Raw genomic sequence first — 19,025 nt, forward strand, 5'->3', positions numbered from 1 at the left:
ATGAAAACTTCAAAATGTTACTTTCAGTCCAAGTTATGTACAGTTACGATTTCTAGAAATGAGCACATTTATGTGTATATATATATATCTAAAACAAGAACAAACATGTTTTCACGTGCCTATTGTGGAGGGAATTGTTTGTAAAGGTCACGTGAGGTAAGGCGATGGAGATTGTCAACACTTTCCTCTTCTTCACAACTTCGCCAAGTCAGACCCCCAACCCGCCTCAACACACACACCCCCCCCCCCCCCCCCTTCTCTCACTTGTATTTACCGTGCACACAGCCCCATTACATTGTGTGCTGGTTTGGACAGCGGTTAGAACACAACGTCTCCTGCTCGCCTTCTCGCTAGCATAACTGGCGTACTGCAACCACTCCTTGGCCCACACTTCGCAGTTTCTCTCCCTTATACACACAAGCCTGGACGCAATCAAACACACAAGTTCACACGCATGTAAGCACGCACACAGATGTACACACACACACACACACACACAAGTTCACACGCATGTAAGCACACACAGATGCACACACACACACACACACACACCTACCTTTCACTGATTATCTTCCAACGCTTTCAACCAAGTCATATTTCGCAGAGAGCATAGCAAAATCAGGCCAGAGAAAAACACACACAAACTTGGTTGACTGTGACAAACACAGCCTGTCCAAGGTGACAAACAATTGTCAACGGACTTGAGCACACTTCAACGAAAGAGGGAAAAAGAGGGGGTGAAACTGACAGGACAAAAATGGATGACGTAGAAGAAAATAAACCAGATCAACACCTATCACACGAAATGGGGGAGGGTCATTAGAAGCCACCATTACAATGTTAAAATGAAGACACAACTGTTGCCCCACTCTGCGAGCGAGGGTCACAACACGCTAAATGGGGTCACAGGAAGTGTGCTGCAGCCACATCAAATCCACAACACTCAACAGATTATTGTCATGCAAAGTGGAAACAGCAAACTGGGTCTGATGGAAAGAAAACGCCCAAACTAATGTTTTCTAGCCACATGACCTCTCCAAATAAAACCATACCGCTGATGTTAATCTTTTTAAAAAAAAAATAATAATAATTTAAAATAAAAAATAAAAATTAAATTGAAGGATAAAAAAGTAACGAACAACTTTCACTGATCACGGCAAATAATATGCATTTAAGTTAAACGAGCAAATTATTACTTTTTTCTTCTTCTTGAATCTGAGGTGATTACCTTCAAATTCCACTCAACACACTCACGATTCGAAGCGAACAGGAATGCAGTGTTGAAAAAAAGAACGCGCCAGTAATGAGTTAAAACATCACAGAAATATATCTTGCAAGCGCCTGCGGTTAGCCGAACTCAGCTGTATTTGCCTCGCAATGTTGTCAAGCACCGACAAGAGGACGGCAGGAAATGGGGAGGAGAGGGAGGGGGTCACAAGATGGGGGTTTGAGGTAAGAGAGCGGATGCCAAAGGTCATGGAGTAAAAGGTCGTCAGTTATCATCACACTACATTCCTTTCCCCTTCTCTAACCTCCCGTCGCTCTCAGCTAAATAGCCGTTACAACTTGGCTGCAAATTCCACAATGCGGTACGTCTGTTTCCAACAAACAAACAAAAGCCCGACAACAATGATTCGTACCGCGTCAAAGAATCATCATCGTTCAACCATTAACACCATCCAAGATCTGCCCTGGTCGTCTCCCTTTAACCTATGTCCTCCTAACAAGCAACAACGTTATCCACAACAAATAGTTTACTTAGACACTTACATAAAAACACGACAGACTCTCATAAACAATCCTAACAACCTGGGCGGCGACGTGAGTCCATTCGTCACAAGATGGCGACGTTCAGTGTCAGACAGAGAGGATTATAAAAATGCAAACTCGGCAAACACCAAAAACAAACTTTTGTGACTTTCACAACAACTGAACTCGTAGTTAAAAAGTTTGAAGCTAAACATCTGTCCAAGTGCATTGTGGGAATGGGGGCTGGGATTGTGGTGAAGGGGGCAGTGGTTTGTGGCTGGTCAAACTGTCCTTTGACCGCACAGCACCCACTTCCCCCACACAACGGTCAACTGCGGGCTTGCTCGAAAACAGAACAGCGGCGGGAAGGAGGAGGGGGGTGGAGAAAACAGAACAGATCAGTAGAAATGGGACCGGAGGTAGGGGGAGGGGGGCGGGGGGCGGGGGGCGGGGGAGAAAAGAATATAGCTCAGTGAGCGAGGTGCAGAAAATGGACAGAAAAGAGGGAGGGAGGGAGGGGGGGGGGGGTACAAGAAAGTAAGGTCCAGAAGGGAGGGCGAGCACAATGAAGGAGGGGACAGTAACAAGGAACGACGTATATATATATACAGAAATAGACAGCAGGGAACAGAGGGAGAAGTGTACGAGGGGTTGGGAGGGGGGAGAAGAAAGAGGAGGGCAGAAAAGAGGTGCAGAAAGTGTTTGAAGACCTCCTTGAGCAGGGGAGCAGGTCAGCCGGTCAGTGGCTGTGTGCACACTCCGGGTCACCAAGTCTGAGTGCACTGTCCCCAACTGTCCCCTGACTCCCCCCCCTCTCCCCTTGCCTCCCCAACATCTTCTCAGGCATCTGTAAGCGCATCGCGGTATTGCGTCCCGCTCCTAATACGCTACTGTCAATTGCTAGAGGTTTCAACTTTCAAGTACTGACTACAAATACCAATACAATAACCAAGACAAGTACTTACAGAACGTGCACAATCTACTGTATATAGATCTACACAAATGACGAGGGCAGCGCACTTACAATGAGACAAGCACACGAAAAGAGCATGCCACAGACACAACCGCCCCAGCAAACAGTGGTAGATTACAAAAGACGGGCGCCGTTACATGAGTGTGTCGATGATGTTTGCTCTTTTCGGCCGCTGCCATTGTGCGCGCTGGCCGTGTTGACTTGGGCGAATCAATTCAATATCATCACCTCAAACTTTTATTGAGGTCTGGCACCGATGCTGGGTATATGACGGCTATCCGGCCTCCCACGGCCCATCAATGATCACGACAGACATCGATTGGAGTCGTTACGTCAACTCGAACAAGTTGCATACAGCTGAGCTGCTCGGGTCACAAACAGACGAGAACTTTCAGTGATGTCAGTTTCTGACATAGATCTCTCTCCCCCACTCTCTCTCTCGCTCTCTCTCGCTCTGTCTGTCTCTCTCTCTCTCTCTCTCTCTCCCCCCCTCACTCTCTCCCCCCCTCTCTCCCGATCTCTCTATTTCTATCCCCATCCCCCTTCTTTCTCTTTCTCAAAAGAGGGTAGAGAATGAGAGAAAGCTATCAAAATGGGAGATTGTTGTCCGTAGGAGAGGAATGTGCACCGTGATATATTGTTCTGACACAGGCATGTCGTTCACAGGTGAAATGACAAATGGAAAATGATTGAATTATTAGTACAAATGTTTCTTCCTCTGCTTTTCTGTTCTCCCGTAATGACCGTGAGAGTGCCCGGGTTATTCGCCTATGTCAGGGGGTCTCGGGGCATGTTACCACTTCGTAAACTGATGAGCCTAGCGAGTTTTTTCAACGCCCCCACCCCCTCCCCTTCGGACACTTTAAGACCGCTAACAACGTGCTCCGTAGCTTGTTTTCCAAACATCAACTAAACAAGTCGAGACGGACCCTCGTTAGAGCTCAAGCAACGATTGCCCGATATTTTGTCTGTGTGATGTTTCAAATGCAGACGTGAAGCAAAACCTCTCTGTCTGACGTCAGCGTTGTGAATACAGTCAATCAAAACGTCATCAGCCTCAAGCAAAACGTCATCAGCCTCAAGCAAAACGTCATCAGCCTCAAGCAAAACGTCATCAGCCTCAAGCAAAACGTCATCAGCCAAACTGTGAATGTCTTGACAGACATCAGTAGTCAAATTGAGTGAATTAACAAAAGTAGGTCCAGGATAATGTTACTGCTTCACGTTCATAACTTGATAGCACACCTACTACTGACAACAGCAGTTCCAAATGAGCAAAGAAACGTAGATCACAAGTGGTGTTCGGTGTCACAAGGTGTGACCCATATTGCCAGTGATTCACCGTCAACTAACAATCTTGACAGATTAACCTGCTAATTGACAACACGTACAGCTCCCAAAATGCGAATTAATCCGCTGCTGCTACGGTTGAGTGGAGTGCATTTCCTGTACACACACAAACACACACACACACACACACACACACACACACACACACACATATACCCACACACACACACTAAAGACGTTAAAGACACAGGACTTTCCCGTGTAAGCAATGACGACACCAACGCACGTCAGTTCAAGCCTCCACATGTGGTCAGACTAACAGCATCCTCAACTGAATGTCACATGCCAATAATTCACAGCCTCCCTGCATTATGAGCAGAGTAACTTGGTACGGTCTTTTCTTTTTTTTCTCTCCCTATTTTTCCGCTGAATTCATTTTTAGCAGATGAACATGTATAATTATGTGACTGTCACTTTCAAATGAAACTGTCCACTCTGCACTGGAAGCAGCCAGGTTGTTGATTTTTGGTATGTGTGTAAAGTAAGAGGATGCTGTTATACTACAGGTGTAAAAGCCAAGACACGTGTGTGGCTGTGGGCATGAAGGTGTAAGCGTGAAGAACAGAACCTTTAACACGCTGAAATGTCGGCCCAGTAACACAGTGACATTCACACGGTGATCGAACCCACGTCCTGCCCCCAGTGATCAATGTTAGAATGAGTGACACAACGAACAGTGTGAGCAGTGCTGCAGCGTGGGTGGTACATTCTCCGATACAGTGGAACCCGATTTTAGGACCTCAACAATGTGAAGAAAATCGTCTGATAATTAGAGGGGGGGAGTCTTAAGATTGACAGACGTTATTCTCAGAAAATCGTCTGATAATTAGAGGGGGGGAGTCTTAAGATTGACAGACGTTATTCTCAGAAAATCGTCTGATAATTAGAGGGGGGGAGTCTTAAGATTGACAGACATTATTCTCAGAAAATCGTCTGATAATTAGAGGGGGGGAGTCTTAAGATTGACAGACGTTATTCTCAGAAAATCGTCTGATAATTAGAGGGGGGGAATCTTAAGATTGACAGACGTTATTCTCAGAAAATCGTCTGATAATTAGAGGGGGGAGTCTTAAGATTGACAGACATTATTCTCAGAAAATCGTCTGATAATTAGAGGGGGGGAGTCTTAAGATTGACAGACGTTATTCTCAGAAAATCGTCTGATAATTAGAGGGGGGAGTCTTAAGATTGACAGACATTATTCTCAGAAAATCGTCTGATAATTAGAGGGGGGGGAGTCTTAAGATTGACAGACGTTATTCTCAGAAAATCGTCTGATAATTAGAGGGGGGAGTCTTAAGATTGACAGACGTTATTCTCAGAAAATCGTCTGATAATTAGAGGGGGGGAGTCTTAAGATTGACAGACGTTATTCTCAGAAAATCGTCTGATAATTAGAGGGGGGAGTCTTAAGATTGACAGACGTTATTCTCAGAAAATCGTCTGATAATTAGAGGGGGGAGTCTTAAGATTGACAGACGTTATTCTCAGAAAATCGTCTGATAATTAGAGGGGGGGGGGGGGGGGGAGTCTTAAGATTGACAGACGTTATTCTCAGAAAATCGTCTGATAATTAGAGGGGGGGGAGTCTTAAGATTGACAGACGTTATTCTCAGAAAATCGTCTGATAATTAGAAGGGGGGGGGGGGGGGTGTCTTAAAATTGACAGACGTTATTCTCAGAAAATCGTCTGATAATTAGAATGGGGGGGGGGGAGTCTTGAAATTGACAGACGTTATTCTTAGAAAATGTGGGAAGCTGGTGTGTGAAAGGGGGGAGGGGGTGTCTCAAAACGGGAGGTGTAAAAGGGGGGGGGGTGTCAGTCTTAGAACAGCACTTGAAGACACGTCTGGCTAAGATTAGGAACATCCACATGAGTGCAGAACCGTGGACGTACACACGACAGTCGACTCCATTCCTCACGGCACGTGCACCCAGCCAACACAACTTGTCCTCAGCACAAACACAAAACGTTACGAGTGTGCGGGCCTAGTGTCAGTGTCGTGAAAACAACAAGGTGCCATGTCAGTGGCGTGATATCCACTTGAAGCGCGCGACAGGCAATAGCACGACTTACACCACAATTCCATATTCTCACACTCTACGTTTTACGAATCCAAGGCAACTCAAACTATCTGGTCAAAAGAGCATTCGTGATCTTTGATTGGTGGCAGACACTGTTATTTTGTATGGTTGTGTTTGTTTTGTTTGTTTATTGTTGTTGTTTTTATGCTAGAATTAATGTAATCAGAAAATTTGCGGAAATGCCAATGAATTTCAAAGTTTGGACAATTTTCGTTTTTGACACAGTCCTTGGCACCGCCTTTCTGCCAGCCGTGAACAGTTCGGCATGTGTGCCAAAATGACGTCAACATTATTGACAATTATTTTTTTCCTCTTTTTTTATTTGTATAGCTTGACTGGCCACGACAAACAACATATCTGAGGTAAATAAACAACATTTAGATATAAGGATAAAAAAAAAAGTTCAAAATGAACAATGTGCAAAGCTGTTGCAAGACTGAATCACAGGATGAGACTCAGTGACTTTAATAAACCAACGAACATGTTTACACAACTGAGATTCAGTGACTTAAACCAACGAACATGTTTTCACAACTGCAATGTCTGACAGCACCAGATGTCACATTGTCAATCACGACGAATTTAATGTGGATTCACAATACAATTTGTTACCAATTCTGGTCATCCTTTCTGATTTTCTCACTGTGTCAATTACACACCCGTGCTTCTGGTGAATAAGCTTGACACCCCTGATGCGATTCATCAATTTCATGCCAATGGCGATTTATCAATTTCATGCCGATGATTTTTATAAAAAAATATCCACATATCCACGGCGTATAGGTTCCATTCGACAGTACCTTACCGAAGACGCAACCAAAAGACTAGTCTGTTCCGGCATACTCTCTAGATTAGACTACTGTAATTCACTGCTCGCTGAATGTCCCAAATCTGTCACCAAGCCCCTGCAGCTAGTCCAGAACGCTGCCGCTAGACTCGTGTTTCGAACACCTATGAAACAAAGCGTCACGCCTCTACTCAAACAGCTACATTGGCTTCCAGTGGAACAAAGAATTAAATACAAGATCTGCTGCATTTTCTATCAAATTGCAGCGGGCACGGCTCCACAGTACCTGTCCGATCTCGTGCAGAAAAACAATCCTGAAAGGGTTGTCCGCTCTGCCTCCCAAAATAAATTTGTCAAAGCTCCTAAGTATCAGAGGGACGATCATGGTGGCCGCTGTCTTTCAGTCGCAGCTGATCATATCTGGAACAAACTCCCTTTGTCTCTACGTCTCAGTCCATCTCTGCCTTCTTTCAAAGCAAATCTCAAGACTCACCTCTTCAGAGAAGCATTCTATGATGATGTAGTTGTCGCGACCCTGTGAATGTGCACTTTTCGGATGAACAATGTTTACTGTGTGTGTGTGTGTGTGTGTGTGTGTGTGTGTGTGTGTGTGTGTGTGTGTGTGTGTGTGTGTGTGTGTGTGTGTGTGCGCGTGTGTGTGGACATGTGTGGGTGTGTGTGTGTGTGTGTGTGTGTGTGCATCATAATTGTTGTGTATACTGAGAGTTCGTTCCTGTAAGAGCCTCTGGATTTTTGTAACATTTATGTTTTGTTTTTGGTTTTTGTTGTAAAGTGTTTATGATTGTGTTCTATTCCGTCAATGGCGTCATTCTGGTAATGATGTTGTTATTGCTTTTGTAAAGCGCTTTGTGTGTTCGAAAGCGCTATAGAAATCACCATTATTATTATTATTTATTATTATTATTATTAAAAAGAGAGATTCCTAGCAACAACCCAACATCCATTAATTTGATTAAAATGACACAACTCCTACAGTGCATCAGTTCCGTTTGGTTTATTAATGATGTGTGGTTTAACCAGCTGTTGTTCCACTGACTACGCCACAGGCAGTGATGCGGAACATGATGTGTCAACAACACCAACTGATTTGACACGTACCTCTACAACGGTCTGAGTGTATTTAAACTCAAAGGTCTTTGAGCACATGTCCCTTGCAATTTTTTTATTTCATTTTTTACATTTAGTCAAGTTTTGACTAAATGTTTTAACATAGAGGGGGAATCGAGACGAGGGTCGTGGTGTATGTGTGTGTGTGTCTGTGCGTGTGTGTGTGTGTGTAGAGCGATTCAGACTAAACTACTGGACCGATCTTTATGAAATTTTACATGAGAGTTCCTGGGAATGATATCCCCGGACGGTTTTTTTCATTTTTTCGATAAATGTCTTTGATGACGTCATATCCGGCTTTTTGTAAAAGTTGAGGCGGCACTGTCACACCCTCATTTTTCAATCAAATTGATTGACATTTTGGCCAAGCAATCTTCGACGAAGGCCGGACTTCGGTATTGCATTTCAGCTTGGTGGCTTAAAAATTAATTAATGACTTTGGTCATTAAAAATCTGAAAATTGTAAAAAAAAGTAAAAAAAATTATAAAACGATCCCAATTTACGTTCATCTTATTCTTCATCATTTTCTGATTTCAAAAACATATAAATATGTTATATTTGGATTAAAAACAAGCTCTGAAAATTAAAAATATAAAAATTATGATCAAAATTAAATTTTCGAAATCAATTTAAAAACACTTTTATCTTATTCCTTGTCGGTTCCTGATTCCAAAAACATATAGATATGATATGTTTGGATTAAAAACACGCTCAGAAAGTTAAAACGAAGAGAGGTACAGAAAAGCGTGCTATCCTTCTCGGCGCAACTACTACCCCGCTCTTCTTGTCAATTTCACTGCCTTTGCCACGAGCGGTGGACTGACGATGCTACGAGTAAACGGTCTTGCTGAAAAATTGCAGTGCGTTCAGTGTCATTCTGTGAGTTCCACAGCTTGACTAAATGTAGTAATTTCGCCTTACGCGACTTGTCATTACTGTATTGTCCCATCGCTGGGAAATTCTGGTCGCTTCCTCTCACTCGGACTCCCGGTGGAAAGCTAGCAGCAACAGGAACGGTACCCAAGTGTGTGCGTGTTTAGATGTAATCAGCCACCTGGACTTCTGACAGAATGACCGAGGTCTAGTTTTACATGCCACAGTGGTGACACGGGGGTGAAACATGGAGTCTGCACACAAAGTTGACCCGTGTCCGTCCCGGGCCGGATTCGAACCTGTCACCCCAGGATCAAAAGTCCAGTGCTCTACCAATTGAGCTACCGAACTCTTGCACAGATGTATTTTGATCTAAGGAGTACGACAAAGAACAAAATAACAGCTACAATCAGTCTGCCACCATGTCAGAAAAGATGAGTGATTAACTGTTACCATACCTAACAACATGTTAACCCCGACCAAAAGATGAGTGATTAACTGTTACCATACCTAACAACATGTTAACCCCGACCAAAAGATGAGTGATTAACTGTTACCATACCTAACAACATGTTAACCCCGACCAAAAGATGAGTGATTAACTGTTACCATACCTAACAACATGTTAACCCCGACCAAAAGATGAGTGATTAACTGTTACCATACCTAACAACATGTTAACCCCGACCAAAAGATGAGTGATTAACTGTTACCATACCTAACAACATGTTAACCCCGACCAAAAGATGAGTGATTAACTGTTACCATACCTAACAACATGTTAACCCCGACCAAAAGATGAGTGATTAACTGTTACCATACCTAACAACATGTTAACCCCGACCAAAAGATGAGTGATTAACTGTTACCATACCTAACAACATGTTAACCCCGACCCTTTGTCTTCATTTCCTTTGTCCTGTGGCTTCCATTTAATTTCAGCAATGACCGAATCAAATTTCACCACACACAAACGTGCAGCCACCTCCCACTCACCCTCAACCTGATTTTTTTCCTTGCCTCTAAATTTTCCACTCACCAAACAGCCCACGAGCTCACGATGTGTCAATTTAATCTGCTTGTTTGATTGGCAGCGAAGAACTGGCCCCAGAACAAAAACCAGCTTCCCGATAGTATCAAATAATCAAGTCCTAAACTTGTTGATAGGAGTCAAAACACCATGACCCAGCACGCTCAATTATAGGTCACATAATCTTCCCCCAGGCTCTTTCACTCTGCCGATACAATCTGCCTGCATCAGACAGTCGGGAAACAATTCTCTGCACAGGGCTGTCGATGTGATACATGAAAAGCACATCAATGCTCAGGGAACTGGATGTGTAAAGCAATTCGTTTAGATTGCAGAAATTCTACTTTGATGCAGTTTGACTGCAAAGGAAAGTCCTAGTTACTTAAGTTACTGTGTTTGCACAATAGTTGGGATAGTTAATGACCACACATCACCCTCTCCTGCTGGTCCTTGATCTGTCTCTTTCTTTCTCCTTGTTCTTCCCTTTCCAGCTCTATTCTTCTTCTCTCAACAAACTTTATGTATCCAATACTTTATTTATTTATTTACGACTGTTTTTCCGTCTAGAATGCATGTGCCTGTAGTTGGTATGAGTGAGTGCGTCGCGTTCTCGCTGTGCGCCTGTCTGTGAGTGTATGAGTCCTTGTCGATTTGTGTTTCGTATAATGTTCACTATGTATTTTATATTTTGTAAGCGCCTAGGGCTATATTTAGATTAGGCGCACAAATGTTCATAATAATAATAATAATAATAATAATAGACACAATTGAGCTTTCGCAAGAGATAGGTGGATACCACGGCTACCCCCCCCCCCCCCTCCCCCCAAGCACTTGCTTTCAGTTCCCAGATTTGCTCTTCCTTCGTGTCCAGATTCCCCCGTCTTTTAAGAACTGATTGGTTTATACTCAGATGTTTTGTGGTCATACAACGGTGTACCACTGTACTATGTTTGATGATGCAATGAAAACTCGTGAATGAAAACTCGTCAGATATATATATACCACAAAGTAATACCCTAGCTCGTTGAATCACAGACAATCATTTAACGAGACCAGTCCAATTATCCACACAGCACAAGGATACAGGGATGCAATCAAGTTGTCTCAAGTTATCACGTGTACAACTATCCGAGATAAGAAAGGCAGCCCTGGGCTGATAGGAGATTGTCAACTGTCCTGACCCTGCATGATGCGTAGGTGTATACGATCAGCGGTACATACTGTATCTGCATTGTTAGTAAGTACCTTTCAGGGGGCTACACAGATAATACTCCAGTCACAGGTCTCAATATATATCTTAACACGCCAAAGTCAACCATTAAAAGGGTGGGGGCTGATAGCGAAATCAAGGTCAACCACAGGCACGTCAAGATGTGGGGAAAATGTGCGATGAAGGATTGAAAGATAGTTATTGTAATAGGGAGAAACCATGGTTCCGTAAAGTCTTCAACACTCATTATTTCCCCTGTACATCAGCCAAAGGCACATGAAGCCATCGGATCCGTATGATACGACAACTTGGAGGTGGTGACGCTAAAAGCAGTAGTGTGTGAGCTACAACTTCATTAACTTCTTCAGGTGCATGTGACTCAATCACCGCCTTTTTTTTTTACACACACAGTACTTCGTTGCTGCCTTCAGTACAGGCGCCACACCTCAACCACATTCACTGCATGTTTGATGTGTTGGTGTGGTAGAGATTCACTAATTTGACAGTGTGTGTGTGTGACTATATAGTGCAGTAGATAGAGTCAAGAGTTTCACTGTGGTGGTAACGCACGTTGGAAGATAGGCGGGGCCAATGGTGTAGGTGACGCCTATGAACGTGTCCTTTTCACGTGGACAGGGAAAACCCTGGAACAAGTTCAACTATCGATGGTTAGAAGAGCAACCTATCACTAATCTGTGCCCGATACTGCAAGGAAACAACACTGTTTGCGATCTGGAGCAGCAAAGCAAAAGAGCAGTCTAATAGCTCATCATTTCTTTGAGTACAATAAATGAATCTTACCGTCTAAAACTAAAGTAAGATACATGTCCTGCTTCATCATAATCCTATGAAACTGCACCATCAATGTCTATAAGATCAAAGATCAATATACAAGGATGGTCCTGGTGGAGAAAAGAAAAGTCTACTGTGGGGGAAGAAAGGAGGGGGTGGGAGGCGAGGGGGGGTCTCAAGCAGAACAATGCCTATAATCTTAACATCAAAAACCAACTATTTCATGTATTGAGACTGACAGAAAAATGTACTTATGCCAATACACATTCAAATCCTATCCCTGAAAATAAACAGGCTCATATTTATCATTCAAACCATCATCAAAGGTAAAAACAGATCCCTGAAGATATATAAATAGACTCATAATTATCATTTTTTACCATAAGCTGCTGAAAGGTGAAAAGAGATCTCAAGGAACAAAACTCACCAACATACCAGTACCGCTCCCACTCATCCCCATCCCCCCATGGACCTTGCACTGCTCAGTGACTGCTGGCTTTCTTGCCAGGAAGACAAGCCCCCCACCCGAGGGGTCAGTGGGTACACAAAACACAACCTGGGACACACTCAATGACTGATAGTGAGAGGAACTGAAAGCTGAAAGCCGCGAGACTGATAATGAGACTGAGAGGAAGTCAACCCTGAAAGTGAAAGCAAGCCTTTTCAACAAATGATCAGTCACCGATTTAAGTGTTGCCATCTAGTGGGCAGTGGTTTCATTCAAATCAGTCTATTCAAGAATAGATTATGGATTATTTAGAGAAAGACAAGAATGTGTGGGCACAACTTGCGGTCTATTCAAAAAATGATTTGTCACCGACATACTTGTATAGTGGGCATTCCAGTATACCTTCAGCCTTTTTGACGAATGATCACTCAGTGTTACAGACATGCCCTTATAGCAGGCATCATTTACAGTGTGTTAAACACTTACTCGGAGACAGATCCTACCTTCCTTGTCGACACAGCTTTCAGTCTTTTAAAGAGAAGTTGCGCCAAAGATACCTGTAGGCATAACCACATAACCGCGGACAGTGCTTTCGCTGTTCAAGAGACAACTAGCCAATGACAATGACCCACTGATAATTACACGATGGACAGTGTTTTTAACCTTCTCAAGGTATGATTAGTCAGTGAAACAGACATACCTTCACAGTCACAGCAAAGTGGCCAATACTTTCAATTTCAGTCTTTTCAAGATGTGATTAGTCAACGACGTGAAACACCAATACTGACAGTGCCTTGCAGACCAGTGTTACACAGATGATTAGTCAATGACACGGACACACCCTCACTGTCACAGCAAAGTGGCCAATATTTTCAGCCTTTTCAAGATGTGAATTCATAGTCAACGACACACTGACCGTGCCTTTCTGACTATTGCAGAGATGATTAGTCAGTGATGGTGATACAGACTAGTGGGCACTAGCTCTTCCACCCACAACACTGTTTGTGATTTCCTCACCACCCCCCCCCCCCCCCCCCCCCCCCTACAGAAGAGGGACTTACCCAAACACACCTGATTTGGGCTGATAACCTAACAGTGGGGAAGTACTGGATCTAACTGGCTAAGAGGGGCTAACTGGGAAGTGTGATTTAGTCACAAAGGGTGAAGTCTGTGATGCTGACAGTAACACCAGTAACAGCAACACTTACAGTAACACCAGTAACAGGTACTCAGTGGCCTCTGAACCAAAGGAACCCAGTTCATCTATAACTGTGAACCCAGTTGGTCTATATCTGTCAGGGAATGACTTTACAATAAACTGGTACTGGTGGCCCATTAGCACTAACAGTGGAACTACCTGTTAGAGAGAGAAGGGGGGAAGGGGGGGGAAGAAAAGAAATGGGGAAAAAAGAGGGAGGGGAGAGAGAGAGAGAGAGAGAGAGACACAATGCACGGTGACAAAAACAACAAACACACACACAGTGTAGGCCTACATCGATAGTTTTCAACTGTATTTGATCAGTAACAATAACATTTTAATTACACCCAAACACTTTAGAGGGGATGAAGAGATAACAAGAGAGAGGAATGCTCTTTAACAGAGTAAAGAAAACTGTTGTGATTGAGTTGATTTGTATTGTGTGTTCCGAGATGGAGAGAGGCAGAGAGAGAGAGAGAGAGAGAGAGAGAGAGAGAGAGAGAGAGAGAGAGAGAGAGAGGGAGAGAGAGGCAGAGAGAGAGAGAGAAAGAAAGACTGAGAGAAAGAAAGACTGAGAGAGAAAGAGAGAGATAGAGAGAGGAGAGAGAGAGAGCAAGAATCAGCTGTTGGGACAAGGCAGACAAAGTGAGTCGCGAGGAGGAGCATACCTCATAAAGTTGAGTTCAATCGCTCCTGTTAGGCTGGTCTCTGTCGCTGGAGCCTCCATTGTTTCCAACGGCCAAAAGATCACTTGTCACCAACCACGCATCCAAATCCAACCACAGAAAGAGAGAAAGTATCCGACCCTCTTTCTGCCTTCATTTCTTTCTCCTTCTAAAACCTCTCTTAGTACGATTTCACATGGTGCGCTTCCCTCGCACAAAACACAGAACACGGCGTGTAGTGGCCGACACAGCCAATGGTAGCGCGCGCACTGGAGTACACATGTCCCGATACTAGCCCGCAGCGAAAGCAACAGTACACAAAGTGTCAGCACAGCTCCTACACACAGCGGCTTATCATTGTCTGGGGAGACTTGAATGAAGTGAGCCAGCCATAGAGCGAGAGAGAGACACTGCGAGTGACCCGTCGCTGGCCTAGCTGTGTGTGTGTGTTGTTGTCTGCTTCAAACGTTCCCCCATTTAGCTCGTCACGTGACCGCCGCCATCTTTTGCAAAGGTGTGCGAGGGGAGTAGGGAGGGGGAGGAATGCTGCTGGGTGGGGGAGGGGAAGGGTGGGGAATTTAATGTGTAAAGAGCGCGTTACAAGTCTGTCAGCCCGTGAAAGGAAGGGCAGACTAATACAAATCACACCCTGATAAACTTGGTTGTAACAATAACAGGGTAGCAGCTGGAGTGCAGAAATGCGGCAGTAGGTATGCACACAATAAATGGACGTCAACATTAGGCCTACCTCTTTTAAATTGTCATTTGATCGCAAAACTGACGAGCGCATGTGTGTACATTATACTAATATATAATCTTTCTAGAGCAGGGGCGGACGATGGGGGGGGGGGGGGGGTGCACAGGGTGCATGTGCACCCCCCCTCCAGCCAAAAAAAAACAATCAAGTCTTTAGTGATTTTAAATGGAAATTGTGAATTTGGAAAGCTGATTCTATGACCATTTTTAAGTTCAAATGGTACCATTTTGCTTCTTTGGGCCAAAAATTGTTCCGGGGGGGCATGCCCCCGGACCCCCCTAGCAAATTCGGGCGCTTCGCGCCCATCACATTCACTTTCGATTCAAAGTGCACCCCCCCTTACAAAGCAACTGATCCGCCCCCAGGGCCGGACCAAATGAGTTGTAAGGGGGGGGGGGGGGTTCCTTCTTTTTTGGGGGGGCAAATCAGCAAAGTGGCGAAGCCACAAGCGCGCGCCTGCAAAGCAGGCGCGCGAACTAGGGGGGTCCGGGGGCATGCTCCCCCGGAACATTGTTGAAAAACGGTTAAAATCTGTGCAATCTGGTGCATTCTGGGCCTTGTTTTGAGGGTTAAGAGCAGCATTGTTTTGGTGCTAAAACTATTGAATAAAATTTGATAGACACACACAAAATTTATTAAAAAAAAAAAAAACACCACTCAAAGCAAGGTACATGCTTTATCCAGGGGTGGGGTTCTGGAACCCCTGGAACCCCCCCCCCTGGGTCCGGCCCTGGCCCCTGTAGAGAGCATTTTTATTCAGGATAAAACATATAAATGTTTCAAGGATAAAACATACAAGTGTTTTACTAAGGTACACATCAAAACTTAGGATGATTGAAAAATCAGTTTGCTTCATTAGACATTCTTTTTCTCTTCTATCTTCTAAAAAAATTAACGTGTGCTACATCTCTTTCAGATTCATGAGGCTCTAAGATCGAAAAGAAGGGTAATTATATATCTGTATGATATCATTTATAGCTATTCGTATTGTCTCCCAGCTCTGGATGTCTTGATTCTTAATTATCATTTGTACGGGCTCAATGACTCAAGGGCTCAATGATTCGCCGCTGTTTCCCACTGGCAGCAACAATGAAGTTGGGCCACTTGGCGCAGAGTACTTTATTTCACGCGGTAACAAAAGCGCGCGACTAGCCGGTGCTCCATCCAGCTGAGGAGAGCATGAAGGAAAGCCACAAAGAAAGGGAGCACGCGTGTGTCGGCGTGAGCCAGCGAGCGTAGCGCGGGGAGGAAGGGAGGGAGGCCAGTTGTGGGTTAGCTACGCCACCAAATCACCGGTGGTCCGCTGTCTGACGCTCTCCCCCCGACAACACAGACACAGGTAGACAACACTCAGTCACAGAGAGCGCCAATCCGCTCAAGGCGCTCTTGTTTGTGTATCCCTAACAAAAATGTCTCCCCCTTCGCTAAACGCCAACCCCTTCGCCGTTACACATTACGCGCTCGCGAGCCGTGACGTCAAAAGAGGGGAGGTTAGTGTGGGGAAGGCAAGTCTGACGTTTCACGGTGTGGCGGGTAGCAGAGGAGGAGAGGGGGGCTCAATGACAAAAAACGAAGAAGAACGAAACAAACAAAACGGAAAAAAAGATACAACTCGTAACAGCACTCTGTCCCAATCAAGGAAGGCGAATCGTGACCCCGCCAAAGTCGACGGCGCAAGCAGAGAGCGAGATAGGCTAAAATTAACCGCTTATAAAGCGGGCGGCGAGAGTTCGCGATTCCAGCAGTAAACACAGCAACATCTGAACACAAATCCTGGCTGGAAACAACGCCAACAATGCAGGGGAGGGGGGGGGGGGGGTTGAGCGTGGGGTGGCTGTCAAAAGGCGCTAAGCGGAGGGGCCGACACAAAGCGTCGATAGGAGGGAGGGGGGGGGGGGTGGGTGGGGAAGTGGCGCACAGCAGCCTGTGGATCATATTGACCCGTTGTCACGATAACTACTCTCTCTCTCTTTCTTTCTGTCTTTCCGCCTCTCTCTCTCTCTCTCTCTCTCTCTCTCTCTCTCTCTCTCTCCCCCTACACATCTCTCGCTCTCTCTCTCCGAATTAAACATGTCCCATTGAAAAACATCAAAGGAGAACTGCGAAGGCGAGCAGGCAAAACTGATAATATTCATCTTCATTACATATAAACTTGATGTTCACCGATGACGACAGTAACCGTGAACACGTGACAGCGTAAGAGGCAAGTGAAAGGGGGGGGGGGGGGGGGTAGGGCTTCAAAGTGACTAAGTTGTATTTTTGCATTATAGAGTGCCTCAACTAGGCCGTACAGACACATTTTCTCTTTGACTGAGCAATTCTTAAAGGCATATGTACTCGATGACTATACACGCTAATTGCTTTACCAACAGCTGGAGACATGTTAAATTAAGTTCCCTGCAAAATATTGTGGTCTAGGACCCCTTCAATGTTGAGATATGTTAATTTTCATTTTGATCTGGATCGTCCTATTTATAGATTTGGCAACACATGTAACGTTGATGCAAGGGAGCTAACACCGCGGCTTTGTTGACATCCTCACTTTTTCAGAGGCTAGAACAAGCTGTAAGGCCAAAAAAAAAAATAGTCTGTTTACGGTATCCCGACCAACCCTATTTTTTCGCGCGACCCTAGACTTTTATTTGGCATTTGGGGGAAGAAAAAAAAAAGAAGTCTGTTTTTTGGCAAAATAACTGAAAAATATGGTTTTTGGGAAAAAAAATTAAAATAAAATAAAAATCCCGACCTACCGACCCTATTTTTTTGGCCTATGTTACCGTAAACAGACTATTTTTTTTTTTTTGGCCTAATGCATGTATTATGGTCCGCGCATGGTGACATATCGTCATTATATGGTCTTATGGTGCGTTTGACATCGATTATGGGCAAACTACACTTTGTAAACACGGGAGCGCGTACATATGCCTTTAACTAACTATTAAACGCCCGGGCATCCGTTACGTTCGGAATGTCACTCACTATCCACATGAAAACAACAATGACGTCATATGAAGGACACCGTCAGGAGCCACAAGGCAAAAGATAGCATCGCTTTATTGCTCAATGCGCAGCCGTAATTACATGCATAACTCGTGAAATGAAGCGACGACAGGACAAGACTACGACACTTATTATGTGATCATTACCAGCCGTCAAATCCCCTTCCTCACTTGTCGCCTGCAACGCATTGCAAGGTGATGGGCTAACTATGATGGGGCGACCTAATCAGATTGACATGGCGTTGCGTCGTGTCCCTGTGGATCTTGGTTTTGTTGTGGACAAATCAGCCATCGGCAAGTACTAAGTCACAGGAGCTTCCGCCGAGCGAGTGAAAAAATACACTCGAAACTGACGTTTCAAGACCAAGATTCGAAAGATGCCGTTTTGTGTGTACTCGCTCACGTAAACTGATAACCCTGGTTGGTTGTTTTTACTCCCCCGAAATTGGGGTATGCTGCCTGAATGGCGGGGTAAAAACGGTCATACACATAAAAATCCACTCGTGCTAAAAACACGAGTGAACGTGGGAGTCTAAGCCCATGAACGAAGAAGAAGAAGAAGAAGAAGAAGAAGAAGAAGAAGGTTGTTTTTACATTTCGTCAAGTTTTAACTACATGTTTTAACTACATGTTTTAACATAGACTGAGAATCGAGACGAGGGTGGTGGTGGTGGGTGTGTGCGTGTATGTATAGCAATTCGCGGAAAACTACTGGACCGATCTTTATGAAACTTCCTGCAAATGATATCCCCAAATGTTGTTTTCCCTCCTCAAGTTGTCGATAAATGTCCTTGATGACGTCATATCCGGCTTCTGTTAAAGTTGAGGCGGCACGTACTGTCACGCGATCATTTTCGCTCAAATTGATTGAACTTTTGGTCAAGCAAAAATCGTCGACGAAGAAGTCACGGCGTGCGTGTTGGAATTGCTTATCATCAGTAGCTAACCACTGGTGCACTACGCACGCACATCATAAACAA

General features: G+C 44.5%; 1 protein-coding gene across 2 annotated transcripts in view; it reads right to left on the reverse strand.

The window, feature by feature from the left end:
• LOC138958051 (zinc finger MIZ domain-containing protein 1-like) overlaps window positions 1-19,025 on the reverse strand; it is a 119,979-nt gene that overhangs the window by 48,620 nt on the left and 52,334 nt on the right. Inside the window, exon 1 of one of the 2 annotated variants that reach the window (XM_070329104.1) lies at window positions 14,293-14,731. The exons of the other annotated variant lie outside the window; for it this stretch is intronic. Coding sequence (XP_070185205.1) covers window positions 14,293-14,351 — 59 coding nt within the window. The 5' untranslated portion in view covers window positions 14,352-14,731. Of the gene's footprint in view, window positions 1-14,292; window positions 14,732-19,025 lie in introns of those variants that run through there. 2 annotated transcript variants of the gene reach the window in all.

The sequence above is a fragment of the Littorina saxatilis genome, linkage group LG2 (assembly GCF_037325665.1).
Source record: "Littorina saxatilis isolate snail1 linkage group LG2, US_GU_Lsax_2.0, whole genome shotgun sequence".
NCBI classification, from domain to species: domain Eukaryota; kingdom Metazoa; phylum Mollusca; class Gastropoda; order Littorinimorpha; family Littorinidae; genus Littorina; species Littorina saxatilis.